Genomic DNA, 14,269 nt, shown 5'->3' on the forward strand with positions numbered 1-14,269 from the left:
GCAAACCTGATAAAGACCCTCTGCTGCTTTGAAGTCTTCGATGGCTTCTCAGCACTTCTAGATAAAAATCTACACTATTTAGTAGGACATTTGGGATCCTTCACACCCAGACTGGAGCCAAGCCTTATCCCCTGCCTCACCTCCCAGACAAAATGCGCTCCAGTAGCTGCCCACTTCTAGTTCACATCAGTCCTCTGGTACCTTCAGCCTTTCTACCTGAAATGTTCCATAGGGTGAACTCCTGCTTATGCTTCAACACCTAACTCTAAAGCCACCTCCTCCAGGAAGCCTTCCCTGACGTCTTCAGAGTAAGCCACGGTCTCTTATGGACTTCTAAGGCAAGTTCTTTGTAAAATATCTCTGATCTGTAGCACTCTCCACATAGTCTTACAATTACTTATTTCCTGATTGGTCTGTCCCTCTAGGCTGTGGGCTCCCTGGGACAAGGAGGGACAGGGCCTGATGGGTCTGTTTATCCTCAGCTGTCAGCAAATCCTGAACAGATGAGTCGGTGGGTGATGAATGGATGCAAAGTCCCTGCCACCTGGGGGGTCAGAGTCTTCACTGTTATTATTATTACAGCCCCACTTTACAGGTGCAGACATGGTAGCCCAGAGAGGCGAGGTGTTCCCCAGCTCACACAGCCAGCAACTGGCAGAGCTGGGGACCGACCCCACACTCCCTCACAGAGGAGCCCAAGTGCCATACCAGGGCCCCATGCCAGCAGCCAACCGCGGTGGCCGGCAGGGGATGCCAGGCCCTCGGCTCTTGCATGAGGCCCAGCACCCGTGGCAGCCCCCTTTAAGGAGCTCTGGGCCTTCCAGCAGGGCTCCAGTCTTAATTTTAGCTTGGAGGTCTGCCACCAGAGGCTTTAGCCAGGGGCAGGCTGGAGTTATGTGGGACAGCTGTCAGCCGGCATGCTGGGTGGGGCCTATTTAGCCGGCAGGGGCACAAGTCTGGGGACACTGAACTGGTGTCCCTGCCCCAGGTCTTTTCGGCCCCGCCGGCCACGCGGCCCAGATCTCCTCCTACGGCTCCCCCAGCTCCACAATGATGGCCGAGGAGCACACAGACCTGGAGGCCCAGATCGTCAAGGACATTCACTTCAAGGAGATTGACCTGGTGAACCGGGACCCCAAGAACATTAACGAGGACATAGTGAAGGTAGGCTCACGGGCCTGCCCTGGAGTCGTGGGCCCCGAGGGTGTCGGGCTGGGTGCTGGCCGGGGAAGGGCTCTGCTCTGTGTGTGATTGGCTACCCTGAAAAGAGACCTGTTCTCTTCCAACTTCTCCAAATCCCCCTCTCCAAAAGCCAGCTTGTACCCCACAAAGAACTTGAGCGTAAACAGGTTCAAAGAATCAGCCACACATACAGGACCATTGACCCGAGCAGAGGAGGCAAGTCTCAAAAGAACTCTTTACAACTCTACAGCTCTTCCCATTAGCTCCTGGCCCTCTGCCGGGGACAGCCAAGGTGGCCAAGTTGGGCTCTTTTCTGAGCCAGGGGCATTCTGCGGTCTCCACAGTGGGTGCGGGGTTAATCCCTGGAGGTCGGCTGCCAGTACGGCTGACGGTCCCTTGCAGGGACACCCATTCCCCCGGGACACTGCCCAACATCCCCTGCCCCAGGCTGGGGGGCCGTGGCCAGCGCCCATGCCTGCTTCCAGCCTGCCCCCAGGTCCGGCGGCCAGGCCAGGGCAGAGGCCTCTCAGAGGGCACCTGGGCTCCTGTAAGGGAATCTTGGATGAGGGTTACCCAGCCTTCACGGAGTCTCTCCCATGACCGTGCCTGAGTCAGGTCTGGATGCCACCAGCAGCTCAGCTGCCTCCAGGCCCACACCCTCAGTCCAACCTCCACTTGGTAGCCACAGGGATCTTACTACAGCAGAATTCCTGGGAGCTTGGTGCCCAACCACCAGCATCAAAGTCACTGGAAGGGCCTTTAAAAAAGCAGGTACTGGGGCCTCCTGGGTCCTCTGAATACATCAGAATCACAGACCAGCTCTGTCCAAGAGCAATATAATGCGACCAATTATACAATCACCCTATGTCATTTCAAACTTTCTAGCAGCCATGATTTTAAAAAGGAAAAACAAGTGAAATTAACTCTCATGATATGTTTCACATAACTCAGTATATCAAAAATAGTACCATTCTGATGTGTCATTTCAGCTACAGAACAATGATTCATGAGCTATTGCAGTCTTTCTTCATCTTCAAAGTCCAATGTGTCTCAGAGATGTGAGGTGCATCTCAGTTCAGACTCCAGAGTTTTTATCAGAAATTCTTATTCTGTACTTAGGTATCATAAAATGTCCAGTTGACAACCAGTTCACATGTATGAACTGTTCCAAACATTCTTACAAGTTTCCCAGTCACAGAATTAACTCTCATTAATTCACATTTTAATGAAAATTTTTAAACAAGATTTAGAATCCTTCAGTTGCACTAGCCACAGATCAAGGCCACTGGATTAGACAGCATGGTTAAGGGCTGGTTCTAAAGCACAGTCCCTGCATTGTCACCTTCAGGGGGACACCTCCCATGCTGGATAAGTCTAAATTCTCCCCATGGCTTTCAAACCCCAACACAATCTAGCCCCCATCATCCTCTCTCACCCTCCAGCCCCTACGCCAGGAGCAGACCACATAAACCCAAACACACTCCTGGGTCTCTGCTCCACGTGGTGAATGTACCCCCTCCTCAGCCTTTAAGACCCAACTTCAATGTCACCTCCTCCAGGAAGCCTTCCCCAACTCCTCCAGGCAATCAGTTGCTCCTTCCTCTGTGCCCTCACTTCACTCAGGGCATTCCTCTTTAACAGCTCACATTATGCTGTTATCATATTTATAAATATCATTTGTTGTGGAGATAGGGTCATTACAGCACAGTGTGGAAAATGCTGCAAAGGGGAAAATTAGGGAGTGAACTTTGCAAACTGAAAAGTACTACATGATGTCAAACAGTTTTCGTTGTGGTTTGCACAGGGCGGGTCTAGAGGGAATAGTCCAGGACTTGATGCTAACAGATCTGGTTTCAAATCCAGATGCTTCTACCTAAGACCAATGACACTGAACAAGTCATCTAGGCTCTCAGGTCCTGCTGAGCTGGGAGTAAGCCGGCTTCAGGCTCAGGCCCAGACAATAATCCGAGGGAGGGATGGGGTGACCACACAGACGCAGGTGCTTACGCGGCCCCTGCTGGGGCTGGGCAGGCTCTCTCCTGGAGGCCCAGAGCCCCAGAAACACATCGCTCCAAGGCTAGGCAAAAAGGCCCCAAATCATCTTGTTGAGAGGAGATTATTATTTGGTATCTTTACTGGACCTTCCCTGGTTTGGGAATTTATTTGACTTTTTCTTTCATTTTTAATGAGTGAGAAATGGAAACATCTTGAAATTTAGAATAGGGATAACAAATAAATACGACAGACGGCTCAAGTAGACTTCAGGTTGATGTAGTGGGCCGTGAAAAAATAGAGCAAAGGAAGAAAGTGGAGAGAGAATGTCAGGAAGGGAGGGGGCACAGGCAATCTGTCTGAACAGGCCGGCCTTTGGGTCACCCAGGCATCTTTCATCAACCGAGGGAAAGACAAGGTGGAGGGAGGGGAGAGGACAAGGGAGCAAGAGGGTGAGGGAGACAGAGACAGGAGAGAAAGAGAAACAAGGATGCCGAGATTAAGGCTGGCCAGGCACCCACCAGCGTGGTGTCCGTGTGGTAACAGCACTCCACGTGGGCTATGATGACACGGTAAGATGCCAGAATAAGACAGGTTATAGAAATCCAAAACTATCCCCAGCCCAGACACTAACTTGCTGTGTGACTCTGGGCAAATCCCTTTCCCTCTCTGGGCCTGAGTCCCTGATGTAGACAGAGGCTAGGCAGAGAAGAAGGGAACCCTTCCCCGCTGCCACCAACTGCTGAGGTTTAAAAACACATGGAAAAGCCAAGGATGAAGAGTAGGAGGCGCACCCATCAGATCCGTGGATTTGACCCTCAGCGCGGGGGAGGTGATCACATTTGGATTTCCAAAGTCAAAACTTCCCCGAATTTCCCCAAGTATGGTCTGGTGCTGCCCTCAAGTGCAGGCTGGAAAATGAGTGCCGAAGGCAGATGGAGAGCCCTGCTCAGCCCGGTAGACTTGACTGTCATCTCCAAGCTCCCGGCTGGGCCGAGGGCAGAGGGAAGACGCACCCCCTTCCCTTTGCCGCCTACCAGCACCACCATTTGTCGAACATCAATTCCATGAATCTTTACAGAGCACCTACTATGTGCCAGGCACTGTGCTCTCTCAGAGGAGGTGGCGATAAGCCAGTCAGACCCACGTAAACCCCTGAGAACACCGTGCCCTTCAGGCTTGTGTTGCAAAGCCTCCAGCCCCTTTCCTGTGCATTTCTGCAGGGCTCCAGCCCCCACTCAAGGCCCACCTGAGTTACTTCCACGAGGGCTCATGGCTGCCTCAGCAGCCACCCTCCCTCTCCACAGGTCACAGTGAGGCCCCAGGCCCTAGAGCAAGGACACTTGAGCCCAGTGTCAGGCAGGTCCTTCAGCTTCTGGCTTCAACCGCTCTCCCCTCAGGCACTCAGAGCCAGTCCTTCAAACAGGGCCAGGGACAGACCTGATCCCAGCCTAGCGTCCTGGTTCCCACCCACCTCCAACCCACATCTGCCACCACACGTCCTCCTCCTTTAGGAGTCACACAAACACCACCTCCTGCCCATCTGCTCAGGCTAATAAACACCCAGAGGACCCAGGACCACCACCCCCACCCCTTGTTCTCCAAACTTCACTCCCAGTTTGGGCCCATCTCGACACCCAGTTGCAGAAAGATGAAATTGACCTGGTGCTTCCTCTTGAGAAGAATCTAACTCAGCAGAGAAGATGAGGCTAAAATGATGAGAATGTCCAGGAGGAGGTGCGAAACGCCATAAATCAGGGCCAGCTGAAGGGTCCAGGAGGTTACAGGAGGGAGACAGGACTTTCATCTGGGACAGTCAGGAGACAGCTTCATGGGCAGGTGGTATCCAAGAAGCATAAATAATGAGAAAAATGTACAATGTGGGACAGGGGCATTGGGCTTTCCAAGAAGAGGAGAAAATAAGCAAAGGCCGCAGCGTTGAGAAGGTTGGGCAGAGTCGGAACATGAGGCACGGGTATTGCCCCTCCCCTGTGTCAGTGGCAGACATTACTAATGGATCCCAGCACTTTTCCAGGCTGAGGTGGCACACAGATGAAACCTCTTTGCTCCTCTGTCTGCAGGAGAACAATGGGGCTAAGAGTATCTCACGGGGAATTCATGGGAGAGAAGGCAAAAGGGGAAGGTTGAGGCTAAATTAAGGAAGGTTATGACCTGCGAGGCATTCCAGGTTGGCAATTATTTCCTTTTGGAAACATCTTGCCTAAGAAGGGCTACATTGGACTGACTCACACTGAGGTATTTATAACTTAGTGTTAGGGGGACTCCTGGGTATCAACTAGTCTAGAGTTTTTAGAACGTGGTCCTCTTTAGCAAGGGAGTGTGTTAAAATGCAGATTTCTGGGCTCTGCTAGCAGAAATTCTTATTCGGCAGAGCTGGTGAATGTTTTGCACGTTCAGAGGCAAACCAGTCCCCCTAATCCTACAGAAGATACACCTGGAGTCCAGCGTTATCACCAGCTTTCCCTAAAGACACACAGGATCGGTTAATTGCTGCTGTGGAGCAGATCATCCTAAAACTCAATGGCTTAAAGCAACAGCCATTCAGTGATTGCTCACAGTCCTGTAGGTTGACTAGACTCAGCTGGGCGGTGCTGCGGGTCTCACCGGCAGCCTCTCACGCAGCTGCAGCAGCGTCCCTCCTACTGAATAGTTAAAGCAAGGCCCAGGGCAAGCCCAGACATGCTATGGGATTGGACTATGCAGGACATAAGAACTGAGAGGCATGACTAATCGGGGGGTCATCTTTGAAGACTCGCTAACCATCCCCCAGAAGCTGGTGCACAACCCAGCCTCAAACTTGGCTCAGGGCTATTCCTACTGCTCTCCAGTCCCCTGCACCAGCCTTCCCAAAGGCAGAGACAAAGCAGGCAGCAGAGGGAGAGGGTGGGAAGAGATCGGCTAGGGCAGGACTTACTGAGATCTGATGGGGCTCCTCTGGTGGGGTCCCTTCTCTCCCCTTTGATGCCTTCTGTTATCTCTGCCTCTTCTAGGCTCCTTTACATGAACCCAAGTGCCCCATAGACCCAGCCCAGGTGCCCTAGGTCCCCACTGTAGGATGCTCCAGACCCAAAGCTCCCGCTAATCCCTGACCCCCTCCTCCCGCCCTAAGAACCAGCTTGTGCTACGTTCCTGCCACAGCTCCCACTCAGGTACCCAGTCCCGCAAAGACCCTGGTCAGGAAGATGGCAGAGGAAATTCAGGCACAGGATTGATGTCAGGCCAACGTGGGCTCCACCGCTGCTTGTCCCTTATATGCCGACTGAAATACTGGATATAAGACACATGGCCAGAAACCGACACCTACAAGGGCCAAATTGTAGGCGTCACTATGGTTATCCCAGATGGTACAGAAGCCTGTTACTGTTATTACCAACTACACCACGTGAAACATGCTTTGCCGTTTTTCTGCTATTCTGCAGCAATCACCTCATTTTAGCTTTCTACTTTATGCCAGTGCTTCTCAAGCTATGTGGATGAAGGGCCAGTTTAATTATTATTATTCCAATCTGTTGTACACCAATAGTTTGCAGAAGTCAATAAAAAATAACTACTAGAAATATGAAGTGAAAAGTCTGCATCGAAAATGTAAGCTCCAATTTTTATTATTACTAGAATCAATAGATACAACATTACTGGCTCAGATTGCTGTGACGATTTCTAAATGCCTACTCTCAGCTTCTTGACTTACCTTGTTGGGAAGGAGGGCACTGACTGTGGACCACACTTTAAGCAGCAAGGTAATAGGTGAGAAAACTAAGATCCAGCGAAGCTAAGCCACTCCTTTGGGTCTTCTGACCCCAAAACTAACTCCGTGTCACTAGGGATCTTGGCCCAATCTTTTCGGAAGAGTTCAAACAAACAAAAACAAACAAACAAAAACCAGAGGCCCAGAGAGGGAAAGCACCATGCCCCAAATCACACAGTAGCTCAGTGACCGAGTGGAGATGGACCCAGATGTCCATGCCCCTGCCTAGAGCCATTTCCCCCACCCACAGAGAGCCCTTCTGAATTGTCCAGGCCCCAGGATGCCCAAGGACTGAGTCACGCAGGAATCTGGGGGAGGAATTTTGGACAGCCGCCCCCAAATCCTCCAGCAGCTCCTGGCCCTGCACCTTCTCTGCCCTCTGGGAGACGGCGGGAGTGGCCCTGGCGGGTTGATTAATCAACTGGCTCCCTTGCTGTTCCAAAAATAAATATGCCAGAGAAGGGGGCACCAACTGAATGAGCAGCCACTTTCTCCCCCTCCCACCCCCAGCCCCTTCTCCGAGCGCACACCCAGCCCCACAGCTCAGCCCACGGACCCAGCTCCCAAACCACACCCTCCAGAAAAAGCCACCCCCCCTCAGCTTCCGGAAACGAATTAAGAAATGAAGTCACTGTGTGCTTCTGATACACTGGCATGTCTGCCTAGAGCTGCCTGAGCCAGCCCTTATAAGTATCTCCCCAAACTAGCTCAGTGACTAGAGCTGTCTCAATGGTCAGTCCCAGTGAGGGGAAGGGCTGCCTTCTCCCAGGATGGCGCACCCCTTTGAGAGCACAATTTCAGATTCACAGACAACGAGACAGTTGCCCCGTGCACAGTGCCTGAAGGCAATGACTGGAAATAATTCAAACATCAGCCTCAATGGCTTCTGAAGAAAAAAAAAAGATAATTAAAAGATAGAGATATCCTTGAGGGTAGGATTATGACCACAAGCAGAAAAAGAGGGAAAGGACTCCATCCATCTTATGGGCACAGGCTGAGTCTCCACACACACACTCACTGATGACTAGGTAGGCCAGAGAATTGTACTTACGATCTGGAGTATCAATTGACTTTCTGAGATGTATTTTCCTAGGAACTTCAGAGGAAATGAGTAAATGATTACGGTCACTGTGCACCTACCATGTGTCACATGTTGTACTAAGCATTGCCCAAGAGGTGGTGTGCCTAGTGCAAAGTAGGTGCTGAATAAATATTTGGATGAATGGGATGGATGGGTATGAATGAGTGGGTGGATGGATGGATGGAAAGAATGACAGATAGATAGATAAATGGGTAGATGGATAGGAATGGATGAATGCATATGAATGGATTGATGGGTCCATGGATCAATGCATGGATAGATGGATGGATGGATGGGAGGATGGGTAGATGGAAGAAAAAATATTTCTATATTCTTCATAATAAGGTTGTAAGAAGTAGCAAACCCATTTTACAGATGAGGAAATAAAGTTTGAAGAGGTTAAGTTATCTGCCAAAGTCACCCATCAGATCAGCAGCGGCACTGGTGTGCAAATACACCTTTGGGACTCTAGCTTCCTGTTGAAGAAAGCACCCTGTAACAACCACCAGCAGCTAACAGTGACCAGGTACTCTGTACCAGGCAATGTCCTGAGTATTTACATGTCTCAGCTTACTCAACCCTTCAATCAACTTTATGAGATACATCTGGGACAATGAGGCATTAAAAAAGCTGACACTCCCTGAGGGTCACAGAGCCATAAGTGGCAGAGCTGGATGCAAACCTCAGTAGCGTGACTTCAGTCAAGGGCTTTTTCTGTTCTGTTGCCTCTTAGAAGCCAGACACAAGTCATCAAATGTGTTGAAAGGAGAAATACTGCTGAAATAAGCGAGCAAAGCAGGCTGGGCTGCAGAGGGTGAGGAAATTGCTAACTGCTTGGAGCAGAGTGGGGGGTGCTGTAAAGAAGGGGCCAAGGGCCCTGCCTTGGGGAGGGTCTCTCTGGCCCACAAGGACCAGACCTCTGAGGGGACAATCACCCACCCTGACAGCCAGCATCTACCTTGGGGTCTGACCCTGGCGGGGCCAGCATGAAGAGCTTAGATTAGAATCAGGATGCCTAGATTCACCTGTCTCTCCAGCTGGACTGTGAGGAGCCAGGGCGGTCATCTTGAGCGGGGAGGCAGGCACTGTCCTAAAGGAACAGCCACAGGAAGGGCAGGAGGGGCCACCGGCATGAATGGGCAGGGAAGGAAAGAGGGAGAGGATGCTGGACAGAGGCAGGGAGCATGTCTCCACCCAAAGACCTCCCTCCACCGCTGCCAACAAAGTTCCTGGGGCCACACCAGGCTCCAGAGGCCAGTCCGGATCCCAGGAGGCATGGGGCACAGGCTGGGCACGGCCACAATGGAGGAGGGGCAGGCAGCAGAGGTGATCACTTCCCAATATAGACAAATATCAAATCATTATGTTATACACCTGAAATTAACATGTTCTATGTAAATTATACCTTAATTTAAAAAAACCCTGAAATCCAGCCGAGCCACTCCCCGTGCATAAGCCTTCAGAGGCTGCTCATCTCACAATGTCTGCCCCGCCTGGCCTCTCTATCCTCACTCAGGCCATTCTGGCCCTGCAGTCAGCCTTCCAGAAGTACGTGCATCTCCCTGAGGACACACACTGTCTAGCCCTGTACATCCGGGCAGTAGAAGCCCCAAACACTCTTTTTCAGCCCACACCCCTCACTCTCCCTGGCAACCTTCAGGTACCAGCTTAGCTAGTGTCCCTTCCTCCAGGAAGCCTTACCTCCAGGCTGAGTTAAATGTTGCCCTGTGGGTGCACATGGCCCCTTGTCCTTCCCTTCCCCAAGCACTCGTCATTGTGATGTAACTGCCTGCCATTAGCTAGGGGAGGGCAGTCCTGATAGCCATCATATTAGCATTAGCAGGCACCCAATAAATCTTTTCAAAATCACTGATTCTCCAATTCCCTAGGATCATAAAATAACAGAATTTGAGAGAGTGGCTCCTGGCCTGCCTCTAACTGACAGTTGCTCTGAGCAAGTCACTCAGCTCTCCTCAGGGCCTCTTTTCCATCCCTGAGGTGAGGCGGCTAGACCAGCCCTTGTGCATCACTGCTCTAGGCAGCAACAGTGTCACCTGGGAGCTTGTCAGAAATGCAAAATCTCAGGTCCCACCCTGGACCTGGAGGGGATGGGGGGGTGGGCAGCCACCTGGTTTAACAAGCCCTCCAGGGAGCTTCTGACACTCGTGCACAAAAACTTGAGAAGCGGGTGGATGCTGTGATTTAAGGGCTCCCCTTCCCGCCCCTGCAGGTGGATTTTGAAGATGTGATCGCAGAGCCTGTGGGTACCTACAGTTTCGATGGTGTGTGGAAGGTGAGCTACACCACCTTCACCGTCTCCAAGTACTGGTGCTACCGCCTGCTGTCCACGCTGCTGGGCGTCCCGCTGGCCCTGCTCTGGGGCTTCCTGTTTGCCTGCATCTCCTTCTGCCACATCTGGGCGGTGGTGCCGTGCATCAAGAGCTACCTGATCGAGATCCAGTGCATCAGCCACATCTACTCGCTCTGCATCCGCACCTTCTGCAACCCGCTCTTCGCTGCCCTGGGCCAGGTCTGCAGCAACATCAAGGTGATGCTGCGGAAAGAAGTGTAAGGCTGGGTGGGCGACGGGGGTGGTGGGGCAGGGGAGCTGGGCCAGGCTGGCCCCCCTACTGCTCCGCAGGGCTGCTGGAGAGCTCTTTCTCCTTAGGGACTGCTACTTCCCCCAAGACGGGAGCACACAGTGTAGGGAAGCCAGAGAGAAAAGACAGCCTGCCACGGAAGTGCAGTGACCTTCCCACTGCCCCCTGCCCCAGTCACAATGCCCCTGTCACTGAGCACCAGGGAAGATCATTTGCTAAGAGGCAGCTACTGCAAATCTTTGCATTCACTTGTACTGTAACAGCATAAACCAGCACTCAGTTCCCACCCGGGACGCACCCCACCTGGGAAAACCACCAGTGACTGTTGGCATTAGGAGGGTGGCTTCAATAAAGGGTTTCCGCTGCATGTGGTGAATGATGTGTTGTGTGTGTGTCAGAAGATGGGTGTGCATCCTGATCAGCTCCAAAAAAGATATTTTGCTGGCCTGAGAAACAGGAGGGGCAAGTCGGTTGGCCCTCCTCTCAGCCAAATGCAAGAACCAGACTTCAGTTTCTGTTGGGATTCTTGTTTGCTGGGTACCTGCTCCCTCCGTGTTCCTTGGGAGATTATTTCCCACCGACTTCTGTTGCCCCTGGGCCAGCAGTGGTCACTAATAGAAGAAAATGGCCCCTGGGCTGGAAGGGGCAGGTGACAACTCCCTGGGCACCACTGAGGGAGGGCCTGGGTTCAAAACCCTCAGAACCTCCCCTTTGACTCAGACACTGAGCCCCTGATATCGCCTCTTGGCACGTACACCCTCAGCCCCAAGAGATGTGATGAGGGCAGAAGGTCCAATTTGTGCCTGTGTGGCCTCACCATGGAAATTAAAAGCAACAGAAAGGGCATGCCCCCCTCTTGCCCACCGACATCCACCAGAAAAACAAACAAACCAAACAAAAATCTTACATTCTCTAGGGATGCTTTTCCCAAGTGTGTCATCCAGAACTTAGCCCTAAGAAAAAGGAAAGGGGGTAGCTTTTGTACTTAAATTTGTTTGGAAAGTGCCATATATTTCTCTCAAGAGATTTTCAACAGACATTAGTACATTAAAAGCTCTGACAAGTCCCGCAGTAATGAAACCTGTTTAGACCAATATCCCCCAATCCCCAAAGACAGCACAGGCAGCTTCAGTTCTGTTCCTGCTTCTCCTCCTAGTTGCCTTCTTTGGCCTCAATTTTACCATCCTTGAGATGATCTCTAATGTCCATGTCAGCTCTAACTTTTTACCTGTTTCTGTTTTTTCAAGTATCTTAATATGAAATTTCCAAACGCAGAGGAATGTTGAAAAGATTTGCTGTGGACCCCTATCTACCCACCATCTAGGCTCGACAACTCCCATTCACTGCTCCTGCTTTGTTGCATCTCTATCCATCTATCATCCACCCATCTCATCTTTATGCCTTTTTAAATAAGCTGCAGATATCGGTATATTTTACTGCTAAACACTCATCATTCATCCCTTACTTCTTGCAAACAAGAAAGTTATCGCCCAGAGGGGTCAGCAGACTTGCCAAAAGGTGCACAGCTAGTCACACTGATGCTGTGGTTCCAGCCCACTGCTCTCTGATCTACCAACGGCCCTGCATGTTCTCAAGTGGACTCAGCGAGGCCAGGCTCCTCCTGCTGAAAGAATTAAAGCCAAAATTACACCCCCTCGAAGGGCCTGCCCCTCAAACATCTCTCACGTCATTAGGCCTCCCATTTCAGACTTGGAATAGTGGGTTATGCCAAGACTTTTGCCCTCCTGGCACTGGCTATAACCTGGCTTGACCCTGACTCCAATTTTTCAAGCTCGTTCTCCTCTAAGGGCCAGGCTGCGGCAGGGGCTTGATCACCCATGAAGTTCATGGGGCTGGAGAGAGGACACAAATCTAGATACATGTCTGTCTGAGGGCTTCTTCCTTCTGGGACCACCTCCACCAAGCAGCCCACGAGACAGCACACCGCGGGGGGCGGGAGGGCGATGAGAGTGGCCAGGTGGGGAAGGTGGGGTTCCACGCTCTCTCATTCGCTACATCTGGCTCAGAAAGGTCTCCTGTTTAAGTTGCAGGTTTGGGGTCCAAGCTTCAAAAGGTGATTCAGTAGTGGAGCCCAGGAAGGGACATAAACCCATTTGTGATTCTGCAAGTGACCCCTTATCCCACTTGAAGAAATACGCATTAGGGTCCCTTCAAGGTAATGATCTAGAATCCCACTGTGCCGAGTTAGACTGCGACGCAGTGTGTGTGGCTACATCATACAAGAGGTTTTGCTGGTGGGTCTTAGAGCATCTTCTGACAGAACTCTGAGCAATCAGAATACCTGTGACTGAAGAGAATGGACCAGGGCCCCTCCTCCCACCCCACACAGCCCCGATGCACCTCTGTCATCATCAGGCAGATTGGGGTATTCAAGGGAAGCCCCACAAGGGAATTCAAGTCCACAAGCCACCTGAAACGGACACTGTTCCCAGGAGGCAAAAGAAGGACAAAGCCATGTATGAAAAAACATGTTTATTCAGTGCACCTTTTATAAAGCAGCTAATGATGCAGGCATCTCATTATTGGGCACATTATTCACCAACTGGCACAGACAGGAGGTACCACAGAAAGCCACCAAGTAGAACAAAACTGAGGAATTCACATTTTGCATTTAGTGGCATTTCATGACAATTAAGTACAAAAGGTTAAGTGATTTGAGACTAGGATCTTCGTAAAGGGCAGCCTCCCGCAGACACAACCCGCAGACCCACCCCAAAAGGAGACCAAATGTTGCGGCAGATTTTTTTTCAGGGCCTAAAGAAGTAATAAGGCTCAGGGTCTGCCAGTGTTCACACTTCACTTTGGACCATCAGGACAAACATTGCAGAAGAAAATCTGCACACTCCAATGTATTGGTCCCTCCAGCCACACGTTAGGTTTATAAACAGGTCTGAAACTGCAGGCAAAGGTGATTGGAAGACCTCAGGCGCGGGGTCTGGAGGAGGAGGACAGAGACCACTAAGCCTGAGGCAGCGTCCTGGCCCCTGCCCTCGTTTTTCCAGGCTCGACTTAGGGAAGGAGAAAGAGATGACAAAATATTCTCCAGAATGAGACTGTGAGGGAAGGGGCATGTAGCCAGTGGTGCGGCTGAAAGCAAATGTCACTGATTTTCTATAAAGCAAACCCCCTGTGTCATCGTGAGAATCAAGGTCCCATCCAGAGCTTTCACAGCAGGAGAATGAGAAAAGCATCCCAGTTGGTTCTGGTCCGAAGAACCTTGCAGTTCCAGCGTTCTCGGCAAGATTGTGTCCGTGGTCAGGAAAATCTACTGAGCAATGGTCTCTTTGATCCCCAGTGGCCTCTGGTGGCTGCTAGGATCGCACCTTCCCCGGGGACAGCAGAGACCGGGCATCTTTGGCTGGTGAGCAGAGAGGCTCAGATGCCCACAGACCCAAGCATCGCTGCATTTGCATCCAGGGTGCACTTGGGTCCTGGACATGGGCACTGAGACCCCAAACCAGCATCCTGTCAGTTTCCCAAAAAGCCAGGACTGGCTGGTGACAGCAACAGCACAACGCATTTCGGTCCAAAGATGACACTGTCTTCAGTCCCCAGTTAGCACTGAAGATCCTGTACTAAACGCTGGGGTTCTGAAAACCGGCATTTCAGTGTACGCCTCTCTTCTTA

General features: G+C 51.4%; 1 protein-coding gene across 1 annotated transcript; it reads left to right on the forward strand.

Annotated features, from left to right (window-relative positions):
• The first annotated feature begins 929 nt into the window (after positions 1–929).
• On the forward strand, positions 930–10,992 carry CAV3 (caveolin 3). The gene is made up of 2 exons (XM_006195357.3): positions 930–1,164; positions 10,252–10,992. Exons 1-2 carry the CDS (start codon positions 1,051–1,053, stop codon positions 10,591–10,593), a joined length of 456 nt encoding a protein of 151 aa, XP_006195419.1. The 5' UTR covers positions 930–1,050; the 3' UTR covers positions 10,594–10,992.
• The last annotated feature ends 3,277 nt before the right edge of the window (positions 10,993–14,269 follow it).

The sequence above is a fragment of the Camelus ferus genome, chromosome 17 (genome assembly GCF_009834535.1).
Source record: "Camelus ferus isolate YT-003-E chromosome 17, BCGSAC_Cfer_1.0, whole genome shotgun sequence".
In the NCBI taxonomy this organism is placed as follows: Eukaryota; Metazoa; Chordata; class Mammalia; order Artiodactyla; family Camelidae; genus Camelus; species Camelus ferus.

Coding starts and splice junctions, on each gene's coding strand:
- CAV3 (XM_006195357.3), top strand. CDS start 1,051: ATGATGGCCGAGGAGCACACAGACCTGGAGGCCCAGATCGTCAAGGAC. Junction 1,165..10,251: donor TTAACGAGGACATAGTGAAG/GTAGGCTCACGG, acceptor CCGCCCCTGCAG/GTGGATTTTGAAGATGTGAT.